Source organism: Ammospiza nelsoni, chromosome Z (assembly GCF_027579445.1).
Source record: "Ammospiza nelsoni isolate bAmmNel1 chromosome Z, bAmmNel1.pri, whole genome shotgun sequence".
In the NCBI taxonomy this organism is placed as follows: domain Eukaryota; kingdom Metazoa; phylum Chordata; class Aves; order Passeriformes; family Passerellidae; genus Ammospiza; species Ammospiza nelsoni.
In genome coordinates, this window is record NC_080669.1 from 59,606,426 (window position 1) to 59,632,613 (window position 26,188).

At 41.0% G+C, this 26,188-nt stretch overlaps 1 protein-coding gene across 1 annotated transcript in view; it reads left to right on the forward strand.

Annotated features, from left to right (window-relative positions):
• MCC (MCC regulator of WNT signaling pathway) overlaps positions 1 to 26,188 on the forward strand; it is a 183,250-nt gene that overhangs the window by 152,192 nt on the left and 4,870 nt on the right. Inside the window, 4 exon segments of the mRNA XM_059492528.1 lie at positions 2,189 to 2,372; positions 9,008 to 9,242; positions 15,063 to 15,269; positions 16,229 to 16,326. Coding sequence (XP_059348511.1) covers positions 2,189 to 2,372; positions 9,008 to 9,242; positions 15,063 to 15,269; positions 16,229 to 16,326 — 724 coding nt within the window.

The window sequence follows — 26,188 nt, forward strand, 5'->3', positions numbered from 1 at the left end:
AGTAGAATTGGTTGTAATGGTGAATCATGTCATCACCCATTACTTAAGAATGCTCTCCAGTCATTTCTTGGTTTTAACTATTTAAATCATTTTATACACCTCAAAAATAGGGGTAAAATGCAAGAGAGCAATTTAAGTTCACCTGTGTTGGTTTCACGAGGAGATGCCTCTTCTGGCAGGGGTGAGATTGTTGTAGGCATGCAGCCGTACAGAGTGGAATAATTAAACAATACTTGTGAGCACAGGTGGCTTAGGGCCATACAGCTGTGGTAGTTGCAAATCCAGATTCACCAAGACTGATCCCCCAGAAACAGTCTAATCTGTGAAAAACTGGGATTAAAATAATACAAAGTAGCATTGAGTAGTTACGAATAAAAAAAATTTTAAGGGCTGTAATTTTTCACCCCCTGTTTTACCTTTGCTCTAGAATTTTAAAATATTCTATCTTCTGTTTAGCCTGTATGTTCTGGATTTTTCTTATTTTGTTAGTTAATCCTGTGGTTAGGTGTTGTTTTTTAATATGCTGCCTGCTAAATAATGGAACAAACCACTGTCATAGGTACAGTACAGTTCAAAATTTGGAGCTTGGCATTTCTGCTGGCTCCATTCTTCTGATAGAAAGAGGCGATTCCACAATGAAATTCCAGTGTTAGTATTTCCATTCCTTTAATTGACAGTAAAAGGCAGTCATGGTCATCTTCAAGTAGAAAGAAGCATTCAGACAAAGAATAACTCTTCATACTGTGCTGATGCATAGCAAGTGCATGGTGTGTTAGGAGCACTGGCTTCTCAGGAGAGGGGATGTCTGAGATTTTTTTCCACCTTTCTCCGAACTCTGTTCATTCCTTTCCACCATGTGCTAGGGAACTTTTCCCAGCTGGCAGAGATCAGTGTGTAGCAAAAGTGAATTGAGACTTGGATTTTCTATTCCTTTAGGTGGTAGAAAGAAATCTTACAAGGGAGAAGTACTTTGGGGTTGAGTAGGATTTCATCTGATGTGTATTTTATAGAAGAGACTGTAATTAAATTTTTACGTAGCTATCTGTCTACGGCTGTTAATTATGGTATTATCAGTTACAGCCATGAGATAGAAATAGTGCAGATTTCCCATTACACAGCATAGCATGGAGGAAGTTGTGTATGGTCTATGTACCTTTACTTCATGATGAAATTTGATTAACACACCTAGATAAAATAACAGATTTTTGGTTTGAAGATCAGTCAAGCTCTATATCAACATCTGTGAGTGGAAAATTCATGGGAGTTACATCACTTAAAGCTGAGCATATCCAACTTCTCTTAACAGAACATTCACCCTTCCTTTCTTATTCATTAATGTTACTTCTAGTGCATGCACTTCACTCAGCAAGTCTGCAGTGCAGGTAATTGACTTGAACAAGGATTAAATGAAAATCCAACACAGAGCAAGCTGTTGAGTTTTGCTAAAGTATAAATATAGTATAGCTTAATCTACAAATACATTCGTAGATTTTCTTATAGCTAGTAACATGTCTTAATTTAATGATTTGACTGCAGTGCAGCTGGAAGAATGTAGGAGTAGTGACAGTGATGGTTTCAGTCCTGCTTCTCCTGAAGCTCACCAGCTTCACAGGTGCTGTATAACCACTAAAAATTATAGCAATTTAACCAGGGCTAGTTTTCTTTTGGCTTAGTATGCATGACTGTAAAACGTGAGAGGCTGCTTCTCAGCAGCAGGGCAATTCTTCAGTCTGGCCAGGTAGCCTGTAAGGAGGTGTTCTGGCAAACCATCAGGCTTGAGATCAAGGTGCCTGTGAGGAGAAGTTCCAGAGATGACTACGCCGTGAAACCACACTGCACTGACAGGAGTAAGAGTTGTAATTGAGGCTGAGGCTTTTCCAGTATGTTCATAATTTGAGCATCCAAACCTAATGTTAATGCAAAATGCACACCCTGTATAAACAGACAAGCTAAAATTTTGCATCACTTAAAACATGTTGCCTGGAGCCGCAAGTACCTGGAACTTGTCACTGGGAGCAGGGTGCATTTGGGCCAGTATCCCAGTTACCACTGATGCTGACAAGGAAGTGAAGTAGCTTTTAGTTCATAGATTGGTAATTTATTGTCATTGTCTTGGTATAAACTGAGAGTGAGTAGAGGGATCTCTTGCCTTAATTCCTGTCTGAAACATTGTTTGCTTGAAAACTAGGGGACCAGACAGGTGATGAAAATGTCACACAGATGCTTAAGAGGGCTCATGACTGCAGGAAGACAGCTGAGAATGCAGCAAAAGCCTTGCTGATGAAGCTGGATGGGAGCTGTGGGGGAGCCTATGCAGTCACAGGCTGTAGTGTGCAGCCCTGGGAAAGCCTGTCCTCCAACAGCCACACCAGGTAACTGCAGCTCTTCTGTTCTCCTAATCTCCTAATCTTCGATTCCAGACAAAAAGTTATGTTCTATTGTATTTGCTGAGCTACCTCCCCTCACCTCACTCCTTTGGCTTCTGTGCTTTGATTTGTAAGTCACCATGCCTCAGTGGTCTAATTGTCTTTGGACTTTGAGCAACTCCAGCCAAGAGGAGTTCTTTATAAATTTGTTGCAAATGGGTGACTCAGACCTTTGATCTTCCTCATACAGGGCAAAACCATTACATTTGTTTTACTACAGTGACTTTCTTACTGTTTTATTGGAACTCAAATCGTGTTCTTGTTACTCACATCTATTGTATGCAGACAGCATGGACGTGCAGAGAGCCAGAGATCTGAAACAGGCTTTCAGTGGCATTTTGGAGTGCTCAAGAATTGTTTTCTAAATGTTGCAAATCTAGCCATTTTAAACCATTTCCTCTGTTTTAAACCAGTTCCTCTCCCTTCTCCTTCCTTACCCTTTGTACTCCTCCAAATTATTCCTTCCCATGGAATAGATTGGATTCTTCCAGGAAAGACTGGATACTACAGTTTTTCTGAAGACCTATAAAATAATAAAACATGGATGAGCTATTATTGCAGAAGTGCTCCAGTTCAAATATATCTGCCAGCAGCTTTATTTTGAATTTTTGCCTGCCTGTGGTGTAATTGTACTCTGCAGTAAATATGTGTGCTTGTGTATGGATACAAATTTGGCAAGTGTCCTGGATAAATATAGATGAACATTTTTCTCTTTAAATGTTATTTTTGTTTCTCAGATTTGCTCTAAAACTTCATTTTAATTCAGTTTTCTAGCCAGTTCTTTATTCAAATGCTGTCATTTTTTTGACACTTCAGAAGTTTATTTTAGTACTGTATCATTTCCTCTTCTTGCTGATGCCTCCTCCAAAGGATCTTATTTCCTGCCATATGACTAGCTTAGAATAGCTAAAAAGGGAGCAAAAAGGTAATCTGAGGGAACAGGGTCCTAATGTGAGGTGAATTTTAATGTTATTTTACTCAGAAGTTTTCTGGTGCATTCTCAGTGTGAGAAAGCTGTGTCTTTACATAGAAATGATTGTGGCAGCATCTGTGCTAGTAGCACACTGATCACACTTTCTACCAAAAGCATTTAAACCAGGCTTGGAAAGAAATTTCATCAAGCTCTTTCAAGCACGGGGTTTTCTGTGTCTTAGGCCATATCTACACCTGTGTGCAAACGTGTTGTCTGTGTTTACATGTAGTAACACCTCTGCTTAAGCCAAGCTGGTTGCCCATTCTATTGTTTGAAAATCTGAGAATTACCCTTTTATTTTTTTTGTCAGATATGTGGCATGTAGTCAAGGCATAGTAATTTTTTTTTCTTGGAAACAGTTCAGGCAGTTTCCAGTATTGATGGGGAAGAACTGGGGGGAGGGGGATTGTTCCTGTTTCAGTGTTTGCTTTCCTAGACTTGCACTGAAAGTGTTTGGTAGGAGCGTAATCTCTACAGCTCTTGCTTGGTTTAGCAGAATTTTTGGGAGGATAAGAGTCTGTGTTTGTGTCTGTATTCATTGGTGGTCAGCTGGACCTGTGTGTGTGTCCATGTGAGGTGTTGGCTCAGTAGATAAAGTTCCAGCAGAATATATTTCAAGTGGCATAGGATTTAAAATTTCATCAGCATAAGCTATGTCATGAATGTGAAAATGCAAATTTAGTGTTCTTATATGAAAGAAGTGTTTTAGCTTGAGCCATTATTGTCATTGTAGTATTTTTTTTTCTGGTGTGGAGCAACATATTGTGCTGAATGAGGTAACTTCTACAATTTCTTTTTATATGTGTGGAACATAGGAGATAAAAGCTGTTGTCACTCACTTGGATGGCACACAGCAAGTCAGGAATTTGTGGCAGGCCAATCTGATTGTTACTTACAGATTGTTGTCCCTGTCCCCTCCCCCATGCCCAAAGTAGTTTATCTTTGCCTAAGCATACATATCAGTGAAAATATTTTTGAAACTTCAGCTTCTCCAGAAAATATAAGTCTTCTCTCCTTCTGTTGCATTCACATGACACGTGGTTAGAGGTGTTTTCAGATTTTTTCTACCCTATCTCAAAAGAGAGGAGTCTCCTCTTCAGCTTACAGACACAGTGCTACCCCATTCATGGAAAATCTGTCTTGTTTCAAAAGGCACACACTTTTTTATGTTTATATCACAGAGCCACAGAAATCAAGTTTGGAAGATGCGTTCAAGGTCATCCAGTCCGACCATCACCCCAGCACCACCATAACCACCCCTAAACCTTATTCCCAAGTGCCACATCCAGATAGCTCTTGAACACTTACAGGGATGGTGACTCCACTGCCTCTATGGGCAATTTATTCCATGCCTGACCATTCTGTCAGTGAAAATTTTTTACTAGTATCTAATCTGAACCTCCTTTAGCACAATTTAAGGTCATCTCCTCTCACCTCTGCCCCCCCACCTGGGGACCACTGTGAAAATATTTTTACAGTATTCAATTGAAACATACTTTGAATCTACAAAACAGATTTTTCTGGCCTTCGATGTTCCAGTGTTGCAGGCTTTTAGTTGCAGATACATATTGCTGCCTTTTCCCTTTGAAAGTAAATGAATAAAGTGGTAGTAGGATGATGAAAACTATCCTTTGTTGAGACTTGTGACAAATGACTAATTCTCCCTGTTGTTTGAAATCCTGTAGAATATGGATTTATAGTGGAATTGTTGACCTATCTTGGGCTTTGAAATTTCAGATGAGATTCTGAATCAAATCACTGAACACGTTACTGAGATTAAGTGCTTGGTGAGCCACTCATGATGAGTGGTTAAACACTGTAAAAGGGAACAACTGAAATGAAAATCAATGAAAAGCAATGAAAGAGCATCTAAATTCATTTGACTGGCAGCAGCACCACAATAATGTTGCCAATTCAGTTTTTGAAAATAGAAATTGGTTTGCAATGTAGTTGGAAGTCACAATTATTTTAAATGGACAGAAGCTAAGTATAGAACATACACTGCCAACTTTGACTGATTGCACCTTTGAAAGGCAAGAAAAGGGAAGAAGCCCACTTTTAACACTGTCTGAAAATGGTGTATTTTATTCTCTTCTGTGCTAGTAAACCCAGCCTTACATCTGGGTTCATGGGAGGACAGATTGGGTCCCTTACAGGCAAAGGCAATTCTTTTCAGTATTATGCAGTGTCACAAAATATCTGAACTCAGTCAACAGTAGGAATATATCTGTCGTCAGAACCATCTCAGGTTTCAGATAAGTTGGTGACAGACAAGAATATCTTGGCTGAGGAGTGCAAATAAGTTATTTGGAAATGTCTAAATAGATATCTCAGTGTTATCTGCATAACACTTTGTTGCTGGACTGAAGCAGTCTCAGAAGGAAGCAGGGCAGTTTACCAAAGGCTCTGGTATTAGCTGTTGTTTGTCCTTTGCCTGATTGGGGTATTTTTTGGTTTCTCAGGAAGAGAAACCGGCATTGTGCTGTCCCAGATCTCAAACCACAATGTTCAGCTCGAAATAAGGTGTTTGGGCTATGTGCACTGTGGATCAACTGCATTCTTTAAAGTATTAGGTTGTGTACCGGTATTCAAGCAAGTTTGTGTATTTAGTTCTGACAGTGTTAATCTCAGTTCTACCAACTGTATTATCCACACCATTGATTAATTGCAGTTGTATACATTTATTGACTTGATTTTTAACAGATAAAACAACGCTCATGTAGGGTTTTATGGATAAATTTTTGTAGTGTGCAGAAACTACTCACAGAGAAGCACTGCTGAAAGCCTCTTCTTCCATCTGCTGAATTCTATACACATACACTCATGCTAGCAAATAAGACTGACATTACACTGTACCTGCCCATATATTTTCCAAAACTTGTATATGAAAATTAGTTTGACATCACCCAGGCATGACATCATCATAAAAGACTCAAGGAATGAATCAAGTGTGAAGAATATTTTTTACTCTCTTACAGCATCCATGAGAATGGGCAGATTGATGTTGTATTCCCTCCAGCTGTGACGAAACTATGATCCTTTCTCTGTGCTTACCTAAACACTTGAGAAATAAGAAACTGCACATCTTTTGCAAGAGTTTCCTGTGGTTTTTGGATGGATGCATTATACTGTAAATGTTTTCCTTTGTCCTGATTACAGTTCAGAAGGGAGGGCAATATAAGAAATTCAGGATGAAGTGCTCACCAGCTGTCATCCCTTGAAGGGAGCAGTAGTGGACAAGCACTGTGGCTGTGGAGAGCTGTTTGGTGAGGTTTTTGGGGCAGCATACCTTGGCAGAGTTGCTGGGGAGATCAGAAATTCTGCAGTGCTGTTCCTGTCCCTTCTACCCCATCTGCTTCCAGTCTTTTGGGTGGGGATGTGCTGCTAAATGCAGGGGGTGGCTGAAGGTTTTTGTCCTCTTGTGTGCTGGTTGAGACACAAGTTCCTTGCTGAGCTCTCTCCAACATCTGAAAAAAAACCAAAAAAACACTCTAGAAGAAGAAGAGCAGCTTGCTAGCAATTCACCAGAGGAGCCAACTCAGCTGCAGACAGGCAGGCAGGCAGCCAGGACTGAAGTAAAAGCAGCCTGAGTATCACTGGCAACAGCCCAGACTGCCTTCCTCAGTTTGGACTCCATTCCCCTAACATATATGTGCATAGCTGTGGGTCTTCAAGGGCCAAAATCTGTGAATATGCATGGAGTATGAGGTCCAGCTCAGCATAACAATAAAGTTTCAGCATTCTTTTGCTCAGGTTTCATTTGCAGCAGGAGGGCTGGGTTTTCTTTCCTTTTCAAGCCAAAACTGAGATGAGGCCTTTGTGCCCCAAGACTTTTAAAGCTATCCTTCCTCCAACAACAGCTGTTTTACATTTAATCCAGAAGAGCTCTGCAATTGCAGTCTTTGGGTGCTGAGGAAGAAACTTACAACAAATTTCAGTACAGAATAAAGTACTTTTCACATTGTCTATCCTCATTTTTTTAATGTATTTAATTCATCAAGATGCCTTTAGGCTCAGTAAAGCAGGATTTAGTAAGTGTTTCATCATTTTCTAATCAAGAAATAGTATGAACAAAAAATTGTTTCAGCTTGGAAGGGTTTCTATGTATCTGGGTACTGAGTGTTCTTAAGCCCCACTGGAGAAGAAAATGGATGAAAACAAAGGCCAGTTTACAAAAAGTAAAGGCCAGTTGTGTTGACTATGGCAGGCACCTTCAGAAAAGGAGGGTATAATGTGAAATTAACATAGAACTGTAGTAAAGAGCTGTAATACGGTATGTCATGAGGGGGAAGGATTTTGAGAAATCTTGTTAGACCTGCCAATTCACCATCTTCTCCAAGGCGGTGCTTGGAATTTGTGGAAAGATGGGCAATTATTTGAAGCACTTTAAAATCAGTGTAGCTTTAGCTGAAGTAGAACCAAAGGAAAGAGAAAAATCAAGCCTATCTTGATAGGCTTCTCCTTTGCATATGTATAATATTTCAGGACATCATCCTGGCTCTCACACCATCTAGCGGGTAGGACTTTTTTCCTTAGTACAAAAATGTTGAACAGCAGTGCAATTTGATACAGAAAGTTATTTATTCCCCTGCTGATAACTGAGATCATCTAGCATTCCAGACAGGCACAGTTAATGGATGACTTATCCCTCACCCAGCAGCTGATTACAGGACCTCAGGAGACAGCAGGGAGTTTTGAGTGAGGCTATAGAAACAACATGGCATTTTATTTTCCTTTTAGTGTTATTGCAACTATATTCAGCCTTGGAATGCTACAGCTGTGTCAGTCTGGGCCCCCTGCAGCACTGGCATGCATGGAGGTGGGTAGGCAGCACTCAGCCCCCATTGCTCTAATGACATTATTACCCTTTTCTGGAATCTCTGTGTAAACACAGGGCAGAGTAATGGGCCCTCATTTGCTCAGAAGATACACCAAGTCTTTCATGATGACTTTTTATTAGAATTCCTGTTACTCCATTGATTAGTTTTAAATCACTCTAGCCCTGAAGGAATGCTGAGGAGTACACCTTCACATGAGCTAAAGTTCTCCTGGCAGTGGATTTTTCATTAGGTTGATTCCTAAAAGTGTCCATTAAAATATCTGAGGTAATAACTGGTATGGTCATCAGCAGAGATAGATGAAGTCGGGGTTCATTCTATTTTTTTAGCAGATGCTTCTTCTCAAAGATGATGAAGTCTCAGTGTCTGAGCAGCTTGCTGTGCTGTTACTGCTAAGAAGTCTTAAAGAGCTTTTTTTTTTTTCTTTTTGAATAAAAAAATCCACCACTTTTTTTCTGAAGACACCATTCCAGATGAAGTAATTTGTTTAGACATCTGTAAATGTCTGTAAATGTTTTTTAGACATCAGTAAATATCTGGCTTTGCAGAGAACTTGTCACATGACTCAATTTTCATGTGCAGCTTAGGGAATTAATTTTTTCTGAATTTGTCACCTCACAATGCAGTGTCCATGCTACATCTGTGTTCTTTCTGTGAGCTTTTAGGTAAGACTCAGATGCGTTGATGAAGTATTGGGAGTGTGTTTGATATAAAAATTAATATTTTGTTTCAAATGTATTTTTTTCTAATGCCATTCTTTCTCTTTCCAGTACTACCAGCTCAACAGCAAGCAGTTGTGACACAGAGTTTACAAAGGAAGATGAGCAGCGGCTGAAGGATTATATCCAGCAGCTGAAAAATGACAGGGCAGCAGTGAAACTGACAATGCTGGAGCTGGAAAGCATCCACATTGATCCCCTTAGTTATGATGTTAAGCCACGTGGAGACAACCAGAGACTGGACCTGGAAAATGCAGTCTTGATGCAGGAACTCATGGCAATGAAGGTATTTTATTCATAACCAAGAGGGGAGCTACTCTGCTGGCAATGCCTCTGTGTCACAAAACATGCTTAGTCACACACGGGAGGCTTTGATAGTGGTCACTGGGTAATAAAGGGTAACTTTTTTGAAACACATAATCTGGACAGCAAAAATCCAGTAGTCACTGACAGAAGGCAGTGCGTTAACAGTGATGAGCTATGTGCGTTCTGAATTAGGAGGACTTCATCTGTGTCTCTAAACTTGGAATGCTCTTCTTGACAAACCAGATGCTCTCTTTCTGAGAGATATGGCAGCTGAATTGCTCAAGGATGACAAAAAACCATGATTCAGCACTTCCCAAGAGATAGCTCATTACTTACGAGCTAGCAAATGTGCATCATAAATATTTGTGAACTGAAGCAGAACAAATTCAACTGCTTTTAATATTGGTGTGGGAGGAGGGATGATCTGTCAGATGTCATCCCTAATGCTCTCTCGCAGTTGGTCACAAGTCCTGAGCTCTTTAGGCACTGTGTTGCAATCTATAGCTCAGTCCAGAGACTGAGCAAAGGGTAGGCTGTGTAATGACTTGCATTAACAGAGAGTTTCGGAGAAAACCCTGGTTTATATGTCCAGCTCTTAAGATGTGATCTAGAAAAGCTGATCTTTACTGGCCAGGTGTAGAGCTTACATCATTTTAAGTCTGTCTTCTGTATTGATTTTGAGAGGTGAACTAAAACATAGGAACATACCAAGGCAATACAAGTGTATGTCTGCATTCAGAAGTTGTCTGGTTTTGATTCAGTTTAACTTCTGTATTTTAGCAAGTGCTAATTTAGCCAGCTAATTGCTGACATGTCAGGTGATGGTATTGAGTGGGACAGAAAATCCTAATAGTTTCATGAGCTTCTAAAGTTATAGATTTTTGTTCAGATGTGCTGCTTCTGGCTAAGTGGTAGCCTGGTGATGATAATTATGTTTTCAGTGATGCTGCTTTTCCATGATGACAGAGTTTTGCAGTAATGCCTTCATTATTCACAGTTCAGAAAAGACTGCTTGCTAGAGGTTGGGAAATGTAAAATTATGTTTCTTGTTTGAATACATTGTGACCAACAGCAAAATATTCCCCACAATAAAAGCATGCAAGATGTACTGTAAGATGTTGGTAGATAATCAGATTTGTATTTCAGATATCACACTTCTTTTCCTTTTTTGCATCTAGATCTTCCCTGAAGTATCTTGTACACCATTCTTACCTCTATTTTTCAATTTTAACTTACTTTTTTTTCCTAGTTTTATTTTCATTTAAAGGTAAGGGCAAACTGTGGAGCTGTATCCCTTGTGAGGCACAGGCCTTGTCTTCCCTGACTGTCAGGAACACCAGCAGTTGCATATCATAATTTCTGGTACACTTCTGTGTGCTGGTAATTCTTTTGTTCACAAAACAGTCATCTGACTTGTTTTTGACACACAGCATCCATTTGGCTGGACCTGGCATATTGGGTTTTCACTGCAGGAATTGCCCCTGGAAGAACATTTTCTTCTTGGTTGGGTTGTGTGGAATGCATACAGAATAGACACACATTTTGCATATGTGTGTGAACTTACCTTCAGCCCTTTGCAGTACAGAGTACAAACTGACAGTACTGTTATTCATTGTAATTTCTTGTGCTTCGCTGAAATTCAGAACTGCAGGAAAACCGTATGTTTCTGAAAGAGACATTGTGAAAACTCAATTGTGAAAACTGGTGATTTGTCAATGTGTTACCTATCAGCTTCCGTGGTTGTTGCTGGGGTCTGCATTACACCTCCTCTTCTCTTTGTCAGGGTAAAAGAGAGTTGAACCTAAGGTCAGGACTCATTTTGGCCTTCTGAGTATATTTTTTGTATCAATTATTTGAAACATGTATCTTACACGGAACATCATATACATCTGCCTCCTTCTGAAACAAACAGAGAATTTAGGTTTCCTTACAGTATTTTATTTAACTTGAAGCAGATGGACTGCAGAAGACTTCATTGTTTTGCATTTTTAATTTGTTTTCTCCCTTTTACATTCTTAGCAAGGGTGATACAGCTGTAACAAGCTACTCGATGATTTCCCAGCGTTGCTGGGTCTTATAATCTCCTACTGTCTTCCCAAAACTTGGTTCTGTGTTGGAATCTCTGGCACATCTTTTGGCACCCTCCATTTCTGATTGCCAGTAAAAGCTGATCACCTCATCAGTTTGAAGTACCTTTACTACAGTAGTTCTTCATTATTAATGAGAAAGGCATTTTGAGGGTTGTTTCTCTGCTGCCCTGTTTATTATTTTTTTTTACTAATCCAGAGCGTAAGACATAGTGGTCTGCCAGTGGTCTCCTATAAAATACAATTCTTTGCTTCAAGCAATAATTAACCATGTTTCAAATACATTCCAGTCAGCGGTTTGTCATCATTGAGTAGTCTTGCTTTGAGGTCAGTTGTTGTCATGCCCCAGTTAGCAAGGAGATTACTTTTGATGGGTGTAAATAATTCTTGGTTTACAGCCTTTCTGCATTTCAAAGGCCTTAATCTAGATAAGAAGTGTCAGCTTTCTACACTGATAATTTTTCCTCTTTTGTGTACAGGTGTTGATAATGTTGCTCATGATGCACATTGAGACTACAGTCTTTGGTGGAAAATGTTAAGTATTCTATTGTCCACCTGTGTTACACCCATTCATGCTCTTACAGATTTGTATAGTGAAATACAGATAACTAGAGCATGACACTTATCTACTGTGATGTTTGTTTTAATTCTGAAGGTTGGTACATCCCACCTTGTTTACTGTGGTTCTCCTTGACTTTTTGTGACTTTAAAAACTTCTTACCTGCATGAGCAAATCGAATACAAATTTTGATTTTGAAAATTCTGTGGTGTTTCTGATTATTTTGAATCAGAAGATTTTAATTTTCATTCAAGTTTTTGTCCAAAACCAGGATTATGTATGACTGAGTACAAAATATCCCTCAATATTAAATTAATTTGTCCCAAAATAACTGCTGGATTTGATACCTGAAGCTTGTGAATTTGCATGGATTGTCTTAAGTCTTCTGCAATCCCCTAGAACAGGGACACTTGCTACCTTCTCCGTCAGGGTTTCATTTAGTGAATGCCACTTGTGCTCACACTCTGAAGATACAGGTGTGTTAACCTGCAAAACTGCTTCACAGCATTCTGTAGCTGGAAGAAAAGGGAAGTGGTAAATATACGAAGGTGGCACTGTCTTTTCAATTAAATTAGATGCGGTCTTCAGAAAATATTTTCATGGAAAAAAATTGCTGCTTATTGACTCTCTACGTAAACTTGAACTACCTGAATTTTCCCAAAATGGCTGCTGCTACTCTGCCTCGTGCATTGCATGGGTCCATACCATAATCCTCAACTGCAGTTCAAATTTTTAACCATCTTCAACCTTTCCATTCCCTCTTGTTCCTTCTCTGTGAGCCTCTGTAAGACACTGGCTGACACAAGCTTTTTAACTTTTCCCCTGCCTTTTTTTTTGCTTCTTTACTTCCAAGTCACATTGTTTTGACATGAGAAAAGTAACATATGGGAGGTGCATGATATGTCTTCTGGGACAGGATGCAAACTGCTGAATTCATATGTGATGATCTAAGCTTACTGTCTTCATTAACAAAGGAGTTAAACATTGATCCTCAAATTTATTTTGAGCTTGGATAAAATAAAGAAATAATGAATATTTATGAAAATAAAATAAGTGAAGTCTTTGCATGATAAGAAAAGCCTGTTCCACACACTGGTTGTTGTAGTGAATTAATTTAACTTTTTTTTTAGGAAATAAATGTCCCTTATTTCTGGGCTGAATTTGCCTGGCTTCATCCTCTAGCCAGGAAAGATCTTGTCGTGACCATCCCATACAGACAGCTGAAAGTATCTTTTATTCATACAAGTGTCAAAATACTCTGTTCAAATTACTTCTCAGCCTTCACTAAGAAGGCTAAGTAGATTAATGGCTTTAGAAGTAGAAGCTTAAGAAGTTAAATGGATACACTTGAGTATATCAGACCATCCAGTTCAACTCCTATAACAAAATCTCCCCATAATTATATATCAGTATTATTTACATTTTTTACTGTTGACAGAGGCAATTAATGGTAAGTTTGCCTAACAACTAAATTTGTGTAAACCGCATTGAATGAAACTGGTTGTGCTTCTAACCTTCAGTTCACAATTAAGCAGATGAATAAATCAGTGACTTTAAAGCTCATACAAACCTTTCTGAGCCCCTCAGGGTTTTTAAGATAGGGATTTTGTTTTTGCATGGTTCTGAATAAGCCAGTGATGCTTGTAACTGTGATACACCTGTGTACAGTGCTTAGTCTTAATCCAGACAGCAAATTTTTGTAGGCATTTAGATTCCCTTCAACATAAAAAGTTTGTCTAAATAAGTGTAAAGATTTGGTTTTGTATAATCTTTGTTTATAATGGCTAAAATATGAACAGCATTATTTTTGAACAATAAAGCAAGATACCTCTGTTATTTTTGTGATTAGGGTTTTTTTGTGTTGGTTTTGTTTGTTTGGTTGTTGTTGTTGTTGTTTTAAACAGATAGTGACTTGTTCCTAGGCTGGCCACACAACAAGAAACTTCTGTCTTTCAGAGGTGTTTAGACAGTGAACAAGAGAAATGTAATGCAGAAAATGTCTGCATGAATGTAGTATTCACCCATTAAGTGACCTAGGGCAAGGCAAGCTAAACAGTGAAAACATGACTCTGGGTTGGGTTTTGTTTTTTGGGTTTTTTTATTTGTTTGTTTGTTTGTTTTGGCAGTCTTGCTTGTTTAGTGGTGGTTTTAAGCACATAATGTAAATTATGTATTAGTGCTATCTCTTTGAAGGTTTTGTGGATATTGGGTTTTTCTGGGTATAGAAAATAACTAGGCATTTTGTAGAAGAAACATTTCTGAAGTGTTCATCACAGAGAGCCCTTCTGGTTCAGGAATAACCCATCATTTGCTTTTCACAGGAGTTTTTGGAGTCTTAAAGAAGGGTCATTGCACTCACGCCCTGCTCTTAAACTTCTGCCCAGCCACTGTCAGACAGATGTTAAAACAGAGGTCTGTCCCCAGGCAGCAGACATTGTGTTACAATAGGTGACAGCCCTGTCAGAAGCAAGAAGGAGCTCTCAGAATTGAGCTTCTTTCTATCGAGTACCACTGTCCATCCTCTGTGGATTATATTTAGGGAAGAAAATAAATGAGTGCATTTTTCTGTCAAACTCAAGTTGCATATACTTGGGATTCTGGTCACCTAGGGGAGGGAAATTATAAATGGACATCTGATGGTGCCATACTCAGTTGCTCTTTTTGACATAACTCATTTTACCACATGGTATTACAAAGCAGGAATAGGTCCTGGTCTCTCAAACCCCTTCCCCTGTAATGAGATTAGTTCTTGGATATTAATAAGAAACTGAAATCTTGCTTTTAGGGAGATGTTTGAAAGTCATATACTTCTGCTTTTAAGACAATGGTCTCTGAAGGACAAAGTAGAACCAGAGAAATTTCAGCAGCTGTGTCAATTCTCTCAGATCTCTGATAGTCCAATTCTAATTTTGCTTCTGAGCTTATTCCTGAAGATGATAAAGGGGTGTCAGGGGTTATCATACTCAGACTGAAGATACAGAAGTCTTTGACAAATATGCAGTGTGATTATAAAAAGTCATCTGGATGTTGATAGTTTTCTCAATGAAAAGAGTACTTAGGTTATAAGAGTGGATGAAAATCTTGTTTAACCTCATCTTTCATTAGGTACCTAGTCCCATGAAGCAGCATGCAATAATACAATTTTCTTCAACAGGAAGAGATGGCAGAGCTCAAGGCACAGCTTTACCTGCTGGAGAAGGAGAAGAAGGCTTTGGAATTGAAGCTGAGCACTCGAGAGGCTCAGGAGCAGGCCTACCTTGTCCATATTGAGCACTTGAAGTCTGAAGTGGAAGAACAAAAAGAGCAGAGAATGAGATCTCTCAGCTCAACCAGCAGCGGAAGCAGAGACAAACTGGGCAAGGTCAGGAGTCAAGCTACACTTCCAAAGTTGTAAACATGATTAATTAAACCTTTCCCGTCCGTATTGCAGTCTTTAGCATGTTAATCATGCTCTTATTTTGTCTATATGCAGATCTTTCCTCTCTTCCCCAGTTGTGAGATGGTTCCTTCCATGCTGTGACTTGAGGACTTTGAAGAATTGGTGTTAGGCATGGGCTAAAATAAGGGTGTTTTGAGGACTACCACAAGGCCAGTCCTGCGAGACATAGGAGTTGCTGCGGTTGAGCATGTGTGTTGCCTGTTGCCACTCACTGGAAACACTGGAAGGGAGTCCAAGCAAAATGCCATTCTCCCATAAACACAAAATATGAAAACATTAGCACTTATTTCTATGCAGCATTTAGACCATTGTATTGAAGATCTCTTTCTCCAAACCAGATTGTAATAATTTGAGAATGAAGACTCTTCTCCCCTTAATGCAAAATAATGTAGAATAAACAGATTTCTGCATTTCCCGTAATAATTTGCATTAAGAAATAAATACCTTGGAAAACTTTGTCTTATTTTTAGTGCTGTGGTCCCAGAAAATGTCAATAATGTGTTTAAAAACAAAAACCAAGACATAACGTCTTACTTCCTTATTCCTGGCAATATGTCATCTGAATTTCTTGATCCCATTGCCTCTTTGTTTCATGTCTGGTGTCAAAAGAAATATAAGGAAGGCAGTGGCAGTTTTGCACACAGTAGCAGAATTCTGCAAGTCGGTGAGCTGTGGTGTTTTAAAAAACATTTAGAGGCATTGTGAAGTATTAATCTGTTTAATCCATTTCTTGGTATGATGATACCCTGCCTTGTTGCTGTAGCATTGTGTTGTCTATTTCACCTCCTTTTTAAAAGCAGCTGTGAACTAAGAGGCTTTCAGAATTTTCCCATTAAGATGGTCGGTAATTTCTAATCAGGTGGCTTTTCCTCCTTTGTCAGGAATGTAGTGATGGCACCGCAACACCACTAACCCTTGCTGAGCTGAGACCATACAATGAGAGTGAACTGACTGCTGAGCTGACAAATGCACTCAGGAGGTAAGCACAGCTTCCCTGACCAGGGTCAGGACTTGTCCTGTAGGTCCAGGGAAAGGTTTATTTCTGAGCCTTCACTCTAACTCTCAAGTGGTTTGAAGAGTGATCACAGATCTGTCCTGTGAGAAGGAGATCTATCGAAGTCCTTCTGATTTTCCCCTCTCTCCTGCTTTAGCTCCTTTCACCTGGTGCTCAACTCCATTCTCCTTGAGGTTCTCCGGAATTCAGTTGAAATTTAGAAATAAAAGAAACCCTCAAAATGGCAGTAATGACCACTCTCAGGCAAGACTATGAGACATAAAACAGTGACATGCACGTTTCTTTTGTATGTTAAGAAAATGCTTAGTAAAGACAGGATATGAAGTGTGATCTTTGGTTAAGACAGTTTGCTGCAGGTTCGAATTTGGGTAGGAGTTACAGGAGTAACTCCCACTGCAGTTCCTACTGCAGGCATTTTGATGACTCAGATGCTCCATTTGCCTCCTGAGTATGTAAGTGGAGCCACTGTTCAATTACAAATGATATTGTGTGAGGCATTAGCTTTCCAGTGGGAGAGAAAATTGATGTCTTGACAAACAGCTTTTACCAACAGCCAGGTTTTAAGCCTAAGCTTTCAGTACAGTTATACATTAGCTAGATATTTGTTTGTGCAGCAGTTTTTCCTTCACCAGCTATGTGGTAAACTTAATGACAAAGAAATTCATAGTTTCGATAATAGTTTCAATACTTGTTCCACGTTTGCCAAGAAATGGCTATCTAGTACCTAATCTGGTTCTTATATTTAGAACCTGTCCAAAATGCTGCTGGGATTTTGGGATATAAGAACCAGAATTTTGGCTGGGAAGACTGTGTCTTGCTTTACCAGTGTTTGCACCTTTTTTTATGGTGTCCTTTCAGACAGCTGTGGTGTTTCATTCCTGAGGTGCTTTTTTTTATGGGTGCAATGTGTGCTGTGCCCAGGGACACTTAAGCCTGAAAGGCATTATGTGAAAATGTAAGATGATTACCATTGCAGAATCAATACATCTCCTACCATTTGCTTAGTAGTCTGGCAGTTGCTGAGTACTTAGTTTGCATGATGCAGGGAACAAAATTCTGTGGGTAAAATAATCAAAACTGTCATTTGTGTGTGGGTAGATAAAACCCATCAGCAAAGTAATTCACATAAACATTGCAGAGAGCCATTGGCCTCCCCTGTATCCCCCACATTGCTCACTGCTGTGAGCTGCTCCACCAGCATTTTCTGCCTTCACTCAAGCTGCTGCTCTTCCGGCTCTTGTTATTTGCTCCTGGATTTTCAGAAGATGCCAATGACCTTAGTTAACAGAGGTTTGAGTATAGTCATGAAATGTGGTTTGCTGACAACACAGAGAAAACAACTTTGCTTTATCTACTAGGCCTTAAGTTGATTAGCATGGATTTCCAGCCAAGAGCCTCACAAGTACAGTTTGTCAGGCAGAAATGGAGAAGAAAAATAATCGGATTAAACTGTACATAAATTGTGAAGGCTCTCTGTGTAATGGAAATACAGCTGTACTAAATGTGATTGCTGCTGCAAGTGGGGCTCAAGCACAGTTCCTGCAAGCTGTGTGGACAGGGTGTTTTTCTCCCTGATCAGTGTGCCAGCGAGATCAGGCTGAATGCTTAGCCCTCCTTACCCTGAAGTCCTGTCTCTGCAAGTCAGTTGCAGGTCTGTCTAGCACATGGAGAAAGCTTACTGCAACCTGTTAAGCCACAGCTATGCTAAAAAATATCAGAAGTCCCTAACTGCTGTTCTGGACAAATGGGTCCTCAAATATCACAGTGATATTTAGACTATCACAAATCCTCAAAAGAATTCTAAAACTTATCCAAGTCCTTCCTCCTCTGTGGGTGCATCCTCCTCAACTTGCCAAGGAAGTAGGACCAGAATACAAAATTTAAGATATTAGTCCCAGTAACTGTGTTTGCTGAAGGGTGGAGGTGGGGGAAAATGTGAAACAGACGCGTATCATGGCTCTGTGATCCAGAGGCAGTATTTAAATGCCAGCATTCAGGACTGTTTCAGGACTGGTTACAATTGGTGCATATGTCCAGCAATTGGTTCTCCCTATTGTTTCTCCAGGCAGTAGACACTGGTTGAGGGGACAACAATTGCAAGGATAGGGGCAGAAATCCATTGGGTTTTGAGTCTATTTATCAGAGTATGTGATATCAATCAGCAGCCCTGCTTCCTGTTCCCTCCTTATCCCATCATTACAGAGACTAAAGCTCTGGTTGCTCCCCCCTCTGCTACTTTCCCATTCTGTCCTTCTGTTGCTATTAAATTGTCAGGTTCTTCTCAGTTAATTGAAACAGAGTGAAACACAAATAAAACAGCAGGATGTAGTTATGGTTTGGGTTTTGGTGTAGTTTGGAAGCATTTATTTGCTCATTGTCTGCAAATGGCCATGCAGCAGAGCAATCTCATCCACAGAGCCATGCTGGCTTCTCTCTGCAGATGTGGATATTTTTGTAAATCTGAAATCCAGTAGTGTGTTGTGAAACTTCTGTTGGTAGTGCCCATCAGCAGAAATTCAAGGCAGAAGCAGTTCTTCATCTATTGTGTAATAACACATTTGTTCTAGAACAACTCAGGATTTCCCATAGTAGTGCTCAGCATTAAAACCCCTGTTACTGGCTTTTTACAGAATTCACTTGTCTTTTAGATGGTCACTGTGCTAACTGGGAGAAATGTAAGTTGTCTTTAAGTCCTATGCTGTTGAAGCTACATCTGTCACACCAATTTCTGGTGTTGCAGGCTAAGCTCACTAATTTAGACATATCCTATTCCAGCCAAACATCAACACTTTCTGCCAGAGCCTTCAAGTTTTGGTTTTCCCTCTCTCTTTTCTTAATGGAATGATGAAGTGCTTTAATGGGCACAAAGCGTCTTCTTTCTTGAGTTTGACACATTCATAAACAAGTTTTTGGCAGGAAATACCGTACTCTTGAGAGGGTGGAAATGTGTTCTCAGTATCCTCATGGCCTGGTGCTGACACCTTGATGGTTGTGCCAGAGGCCAGTTTTATAAGACAAGATCTGGTTGAATATCCCAAAATCAGACAAATGACGCAGTCTCTGTGGGAAGACCTTAAATGAGTTGTCTTTCTTGCTGGCTTGGTCTCTTCTGCTGGGGCAGGGCAGAGAGCAATGTACATGACTTGTATGAGTTTGTAACTCAGTAGACACATACCAGGTTATGCTTTAATGCAGGTAAATGCAGTGGAGGTGGCAAGAGGGAGGCAGTAAGAATTCTATTCTGCTTTAGAAGGCTGATGATAATGATGATAGAATGGATATTTTCTTCTTCTAAGAAGCTATTTTCTTCTACTTTCATTCTGTGAAAAGTGGCCAAGCTGGCAAGACTGAAACTTCTTCCTCCTGTGAGGTTCTCCTGTAGTCTATGCTTGTATTTTTAGCTGCTGATAGCTTTTCTGTCTGTGTAGGGTTGTATTTCATTCATACATTATATAATAATTTATAAATCATTAAAATGCTTGGCCAGGAAGGATCTAGCAGTACTACAGACCATGGCAGGCAAAACACTTTGTAACTAGACTGACTGTTCAGACTTCAGCTGCATCACCATTTGGCACAAAATTATGATCCTTCATGGCTGTGCAGGATTACATGAATCGTGTCAGTCTAGACATGTTTCAGTATCTCCCTCACAAAAGAGTGACTTTCCATCTGGCAACACTGCAAAGGATCTTTATATTTACCATGCCTGATGACTTCTTAACGAAGAGATAGTGAGTGATGCTACTAATTGTGAAGTCACTGTGGACAGAGAAATGAGTAGTTATCAGTAGACTGGCAAAGAGTTCTTCTTCTGTTAACAAAAGGTGCATTTTGCACAGAGCTGTGGTCCCACCTCTTTGGAGTGGAAGCTGCAGGTATTCCTAGTAAGACATGAAAAACTCATCCTATTGCCATAATTTCCTCGTGTCTGTTGGGACAGTACAATGTTTGTTGCACTCTTACATCCTTATCCCTGTCTGAAGACCTCAGCTGTGTTTCGTGCCAAACTTCTTTTCAGAGAGCAAACATTTCAATAGAGCACTGGGCCAGGGCATGGCAGTGACTTCTTCCTGACACAATGTCAGTGAGAGAGAAATCAAGCCACCTTCCTTAATTTTAAATTTCCATGAACTTCATATGATGGCATGTTAACCTTGCATATTTTCAAGGGCTGAGCTTAGTTTTGTGATAGCAGCAGTCATTAAATTTAATTGTTGAAATTAAGGCCTATGCTGAGCACGGTAAGGCTGTCTCAGAAATGGAAACAGAAATGCCTAGAACATATCATAACCATTCATATTTAAAATTACTCTTAGACTTTTCTTTGACCAAGGTGCTGGACAAACATGCAGTGGGTAAAAGTAGGGGGAGAGAGACAGAGGTTTGTGTTCTGGACCTACTGATGCATCTTTGGCTGCTTTCTGTCAGTGTTTGCTTATTTCTGTTCTCCAATTACCACATCAATTAAATGAGGAGATAAGCAACCCTGAAGCATTTGAAAGCCAGACAATGGTATGGCTTGCAGTCATGGCAAATTTCAGAGATGTCTCTTTTTTGTGACTGTGCAGTATCCTGCTGTGGTTTCCCCTTGGCTTCCAGGGAGTTTCAGAAGGCATGGCCTGTCTCTGGAAATCCCTCTGGAGAGTCCCGCTAAGAGAAACCTTCTCACAAGAGGAGAAGTGACTCATGGTGATATCAGGGACAGATTGCTTAGAAGCACCTTGAGTAACTATTTCTACCGTATGCCTCACAGACAGCCATGATTTGTCTTTTTCTCCATTTTTGACATGGTAAGTAGTTCTTACCACCCTGTGGTTATCTGAACTGCTGAGCTGCTATGCACTTCAATATAATCATCACAGGGAGCTCCAAATAGCTCCAGGTCTGGAGAGCTTCCAGGCTGGGCTGACAAAGCTGGGTGGGAGGCTTGAGCAGTGAGTGTAGCAGGCATGCTGCTGCCTCCCTCCAGGGCTGTTCTCCCTTTTTGCTGCCAGTATGTTGCTTCAGGACCGCACCTGGCCTGTCTCCCCACTGCAGGTGGTGTAATACATGGCTGTGTTGAGATATGTTCTGAGCATCTCAGCAATCAGCAAAAAAACCAGTAGAGTATTTTACACCAGCAAAGTGGTTTTTGAAGCACCCTCTGTCACCTCTGCAAAGGGAACGGCCTCCTGTGCACAGGTAGCTGGCAAGCACGGGTGGTGCTTCAGCAGGTGAACCAGGAAGACATGGCATTTGAAGGGGATGGCTCTCTTGGCATTTGTGAAGTGGTGCCTCTTTAAAACATTTATTATATGTCGTTTCCCTTAGCAGGCCAAGCCAGACCAGTGAGACAGGCATGCATTCAAATTAGCTTGGGGGTTCTGCATGCCAGCCTGATGTAAGATGTTAGTTTAGACTGCTGATGAAGAGAAAATTTATGTGCATTCCTTTTAGATGTCCAGCTGTTATCTCCTGAGAGGAGAGGAGTCAAATGCCTAGGAAAAACAATCATGTGTCACACTATTCAACTGGAAAAGTCAGAGAGGGGAGTGGGGGATGGTGCTGGGCTCATTACAACAGGAGGATATCAGGGAAGCAGTAGGAGTGGAGTGGAGTGTGGAATGGGAAGTATCTTCCCTTCAAAGTAGAGGCCTTGAGGATAGCTAAGATAGCTATGGACCGTGCAGGAGGTGCCTTTCCTCCCTCCCCTTCCCCATCCCCATTCCCTGGGCCTGCTCTTCCAGCATGGATAGCTCTGCCAGGAATTCTCTGTGCCCTGGGCTGGCTGCTGCTGGTCCTGCTACATCAGGGCTTTGTGCCGGCAGAGCTCAGGGGCAGGTGCTGGGCTGAACCTGGTCATCCCACTCCTCAGGAGGAGCCAGGATTTGAAGGGATCTGCCCACAGCAGATCTCTTTTGATGGGTAAGAAGATGTGTCCTAGGAATGGCAAGAGTTCTCTGCCTGGCTGTGGAAAAGTTTCTCACCTCTTCATTTGAAGAGAGCTCATTGTTCCTCTTTTGCTTCTGATTTGGCAAGAGCTGTGGTGCTCTTGACCCCAGGGCAGAGGGCTGGTAGCTTTAACTAGAAGGGGAGCTAGCTGGGTGCACTCCAAGCCAGGGGCAGAAGAATCAACTTTTTGTGTGCCAGAGAAGAGCAGCTTCCTGTTTGCAGCACTGGGGAATTTTCAATGAAATCAGCAAGAGCAGGAAAATCTGGAAAGACTTCTAGCACATGAAACCTGAACATGTCTAGAAAAGTCCAGACAGGAGGGAAAATATAAGGTGCTCATGACCTTGCTTACATTACAGTGTGCGAAACATGGTGTCAGTGTGTGGAGGCCAAATTGACAGAAACAGTTTTCTTTATGTCCCTGGCAGAATTCCCTGCTCTCCAAAGTGGCAGCATTGAAACCAGAGAACACCAGTTAGACCCTTCCTATTCAGCCATCCCGAAACAAAAAACCCTTGAAAACCACTGTGCAACTGCGCACTGAGTGTTTTGATTGTGAAAATACCAAACAAAAGCCTTTATTACCAGCATATTAGGCATTTCACTGAAAATAGTGGTTTTAGCTGATGTTGTAGGCTGTAGGCCTTGAATGCACTCATTCTGAGCCTTTCCCTGGAAAGGGAGCAGTCAGGGATTTCCCTAGCTGACTTCTCAGCAGCAGGGAGCCCTTGTGCTGAAAGTGAGCCATGCCCTCAGATCACAGGCTCATTCCCTCTTCTGGGAATACTTGCTCATTTTCTCTGCGTTCATGAAGTGTCTGGCTGTGTTCTCTGCAGCCCCAGCTTGCAGTAGCCAGTTGGAGGAGGAGTTGTTGGGATAAGGAGCAGTCCAATAGAGTGGGAGTCAGGGGCTCACAGAATTTGTGTTCTCTGAAAAAGACTCACTTCCCCTTCCCTCTTCCCATCAAAATACAAAGATAAGCGCTTTCTTGGGATACACAGAAATCCCCCTGGGGCACAATAGCAGTGTGAGTTTGGTGTGTCTCCTTCCATGGGAGTTTGGATCTTGGAGTCTGGAAGACTGTCTGGCAGCAGCAGGCTGTGCCTACATCAATAGGATGTTCCATATGTCTGTCACATCAAGTGCAGTTCCATCCCTGGAAACTTCGACATGTTCTCATGGTAGACATGTGGTTCATATGCAATATTGAAAATATTCTGCCATATTCATCCCTGTAGTAGATTTTTCACAGCTTGCAGTCAGGGAAGTGCTGTGGTGCTGGAAATCCCCTTAGGACAGCACCTCAGGATTCAGTATAGCTGCTATTCACTGCCTAACTACACAGTCAGTTTTGAGGAGAAACAAGTGTGGACAATTCTTTCTGGCCAAATTGAGGTGATCACTGATAGAAACTGAGGGAAGCAGGGGGAGTAACCACTGTGAGGACAGGGTTCTTACCAGCCTGTGACCTACAGCTCTGAGGTCTCTCAGCTGCTGCTGAAACAGAAGATGCAGCACCCTGGGGAAAACCTTACATGTTTTAGTGTATAATAGTCATTAACCCTGTGCATCTTCATTTCCCAGAGAAACCCAAGGTATTTGCTCTGCATTTGCTGTTGCTGATGTATGTGGCTCCTCAGGTGTGACTTGTTCTATGAAATGTCTCTTGAAGTAAAGATTTTTAGATAGGCAGTTTTTAAATTGTAAAAGGGTGTAAAAGTAGATCCCTATGTGTTGTTTTTTTTCAGATTTTTGAAATATTTCAGCACATGCAATGAAACCACCCGTTGCTTTCCATGAGATTAAGATTGAGAAGGCATTATCTAGTGCTGTTTTACTGACTTCAAGACATTCTGAAAAGCCAAAAGAAATACATGTATTTTACTGGTGCCAGTGTAAATTTGAGTCGTCTATAGATTTGAAGTATTACCCACTGTTTCCTGGTTCAGAAGGTTCAGAACTGGCATCTGAAAGTTGTTTAAGTAGCTTGAACAGAGTGCTTACCACTCTGCTGGCTCTGTGTCTTTGACAAGCATCAAGACAAGGATGTTTTAGACCAAATGTACAGAAATACATCTTGATGTGTAGCTGAGTTCAGGCTGAACAGGGCTGGTTGAAAGGTGTGAGTGAAAAACAGACAAAAGGTGATATCATTGTTTTATCAGGTAACAGTCACCATAGCAACCAAACTTTACCATGCATGAAAAGTTCCTCAAAGTCTTTCTACTGTGTTTCTTTTCCATGCAGCTCTTGTTACAGCAGGTGTGTGTGTGAAGGAGTTTAGCGTCAGTGAACTGTGGCTCTACAGGGCTCTTTCACATGGGACTGTGTGCAGCATTTCCACAGCAACACCTTTTCCTGGACATGATGTTAAATGAAGCTCACACGATTTTGAGATTTCTCTGCCCATCTAAAACCTGTGCATGTTTATTCCACTGGACTTGCTGTTCACACTAGGTCGTCATGCTGGAATTGGTGCTACTGAGCCTTCCCCAGAGCCTCTGGATGTAGCAGCCGTTGGAGCAGAGAAGCACCAAATTTGCCTTCCTCTGTTCTGTCACATCAGTAGTATGATGCCACAAATGCATTAGGTCTGGCCTCTGCCACATCTCATCTTTTCTTGTTTGTGCTCTGGCTGTTTTTCTTCCTGTTTTCTTTGCAGAAAACAGATTTTGGCTGTAGACTGTGCTAAGCCTTTCTGACGACTGAGATAGAATATAAAAATTAAAATTTACCTTTGAGATGGATGGCAGTGAACTGCAATGGAGAAATATTGTGTTACTTGAAAGCAGAGGGTGTGTTCCTTCAAAGAAGGGACGTACAAAGAATACTGATGATTCTTCATCAACAAGGGCCCTCTTATGTCCTTTTCCATTTGGCTGGTAACGCAGGTCTGAAGTCTGTTGGGATAGACTGCTAACTTGGAATATTCCCCAGCTGACTTTGTGAAAGCCCTTCTGTTGCTGCTGGAGCTGGGTGCTATCCCTCTCTCCAGTGATAAAAGGCTGCCATATCCAGGCCTTCCTGGGAACTGCACGCTGCTTGAGCTGGGATTCCAGGAGGATCCCTGTGGTCTCTGCAGAGCTGGGGAAGCTTGCACAAACTTCAGGGTATTCATTCCCGTTGGGCTTATATGGGAGCTGGCAGTTGTCTTGTTATTGAGGTGAAAACAAGTGTACCCATGTAGCAGCACTGCAACAAAGGAGAAGGGAGAGGTGGATCACTGTAGAGTGGTTCTAGGCAGCAAAGCACAGACTCCTTGTAAACACACAAACTTCCCACATGTCAGATTTGATGCTGCAAAATCTGTGTCCCAGTTGAGCCCAGCTCCATGTCATTCTCAAAACACTTTTTTGTTTCCTTCTTTTTTTTTACCCCCTTCTAAATCTTACATTTTTTTCTCTGGGCTATCTGTGCAGAGTTTGGGTCACAGAGAAAAGCTCCTGGAAGAGTCCCATGTGTGTGTAGGTGTGGGCTGAGCAGGCATCAGCCATCAGCTCTGGAGCAGGGAGCTCCCCAGGAAGAAGCACCTGCCTCATGCCACGTGCTTACCTGGGAAATGTGTTTTCAACCCAGCTTAGTCCCCCAGCTGTAATGCTTGCTCCTGCCCAGAACTTCTATCTTGTTCACTTTTTCTTTCCCTCATAGAGATACTTGTAATGTGGAAATGTTATAAGATACCTTATTTCCATTTTGTCACACTTCGTGTAATTAGCTTTTGGTTCAGAGTTGGTAAGTAAGTATGGATATTAGCTATTTATGTATCTTATTTATTAGTGTGATTCAATGCATACAGCATTATGATCTACCAGAGAAGTTAGTTTACTCTTTTGTCTGCTATTTCTCTGATCATGAATTCTAAAACGGTGAGCGTTATAAATACCAGTCTTTG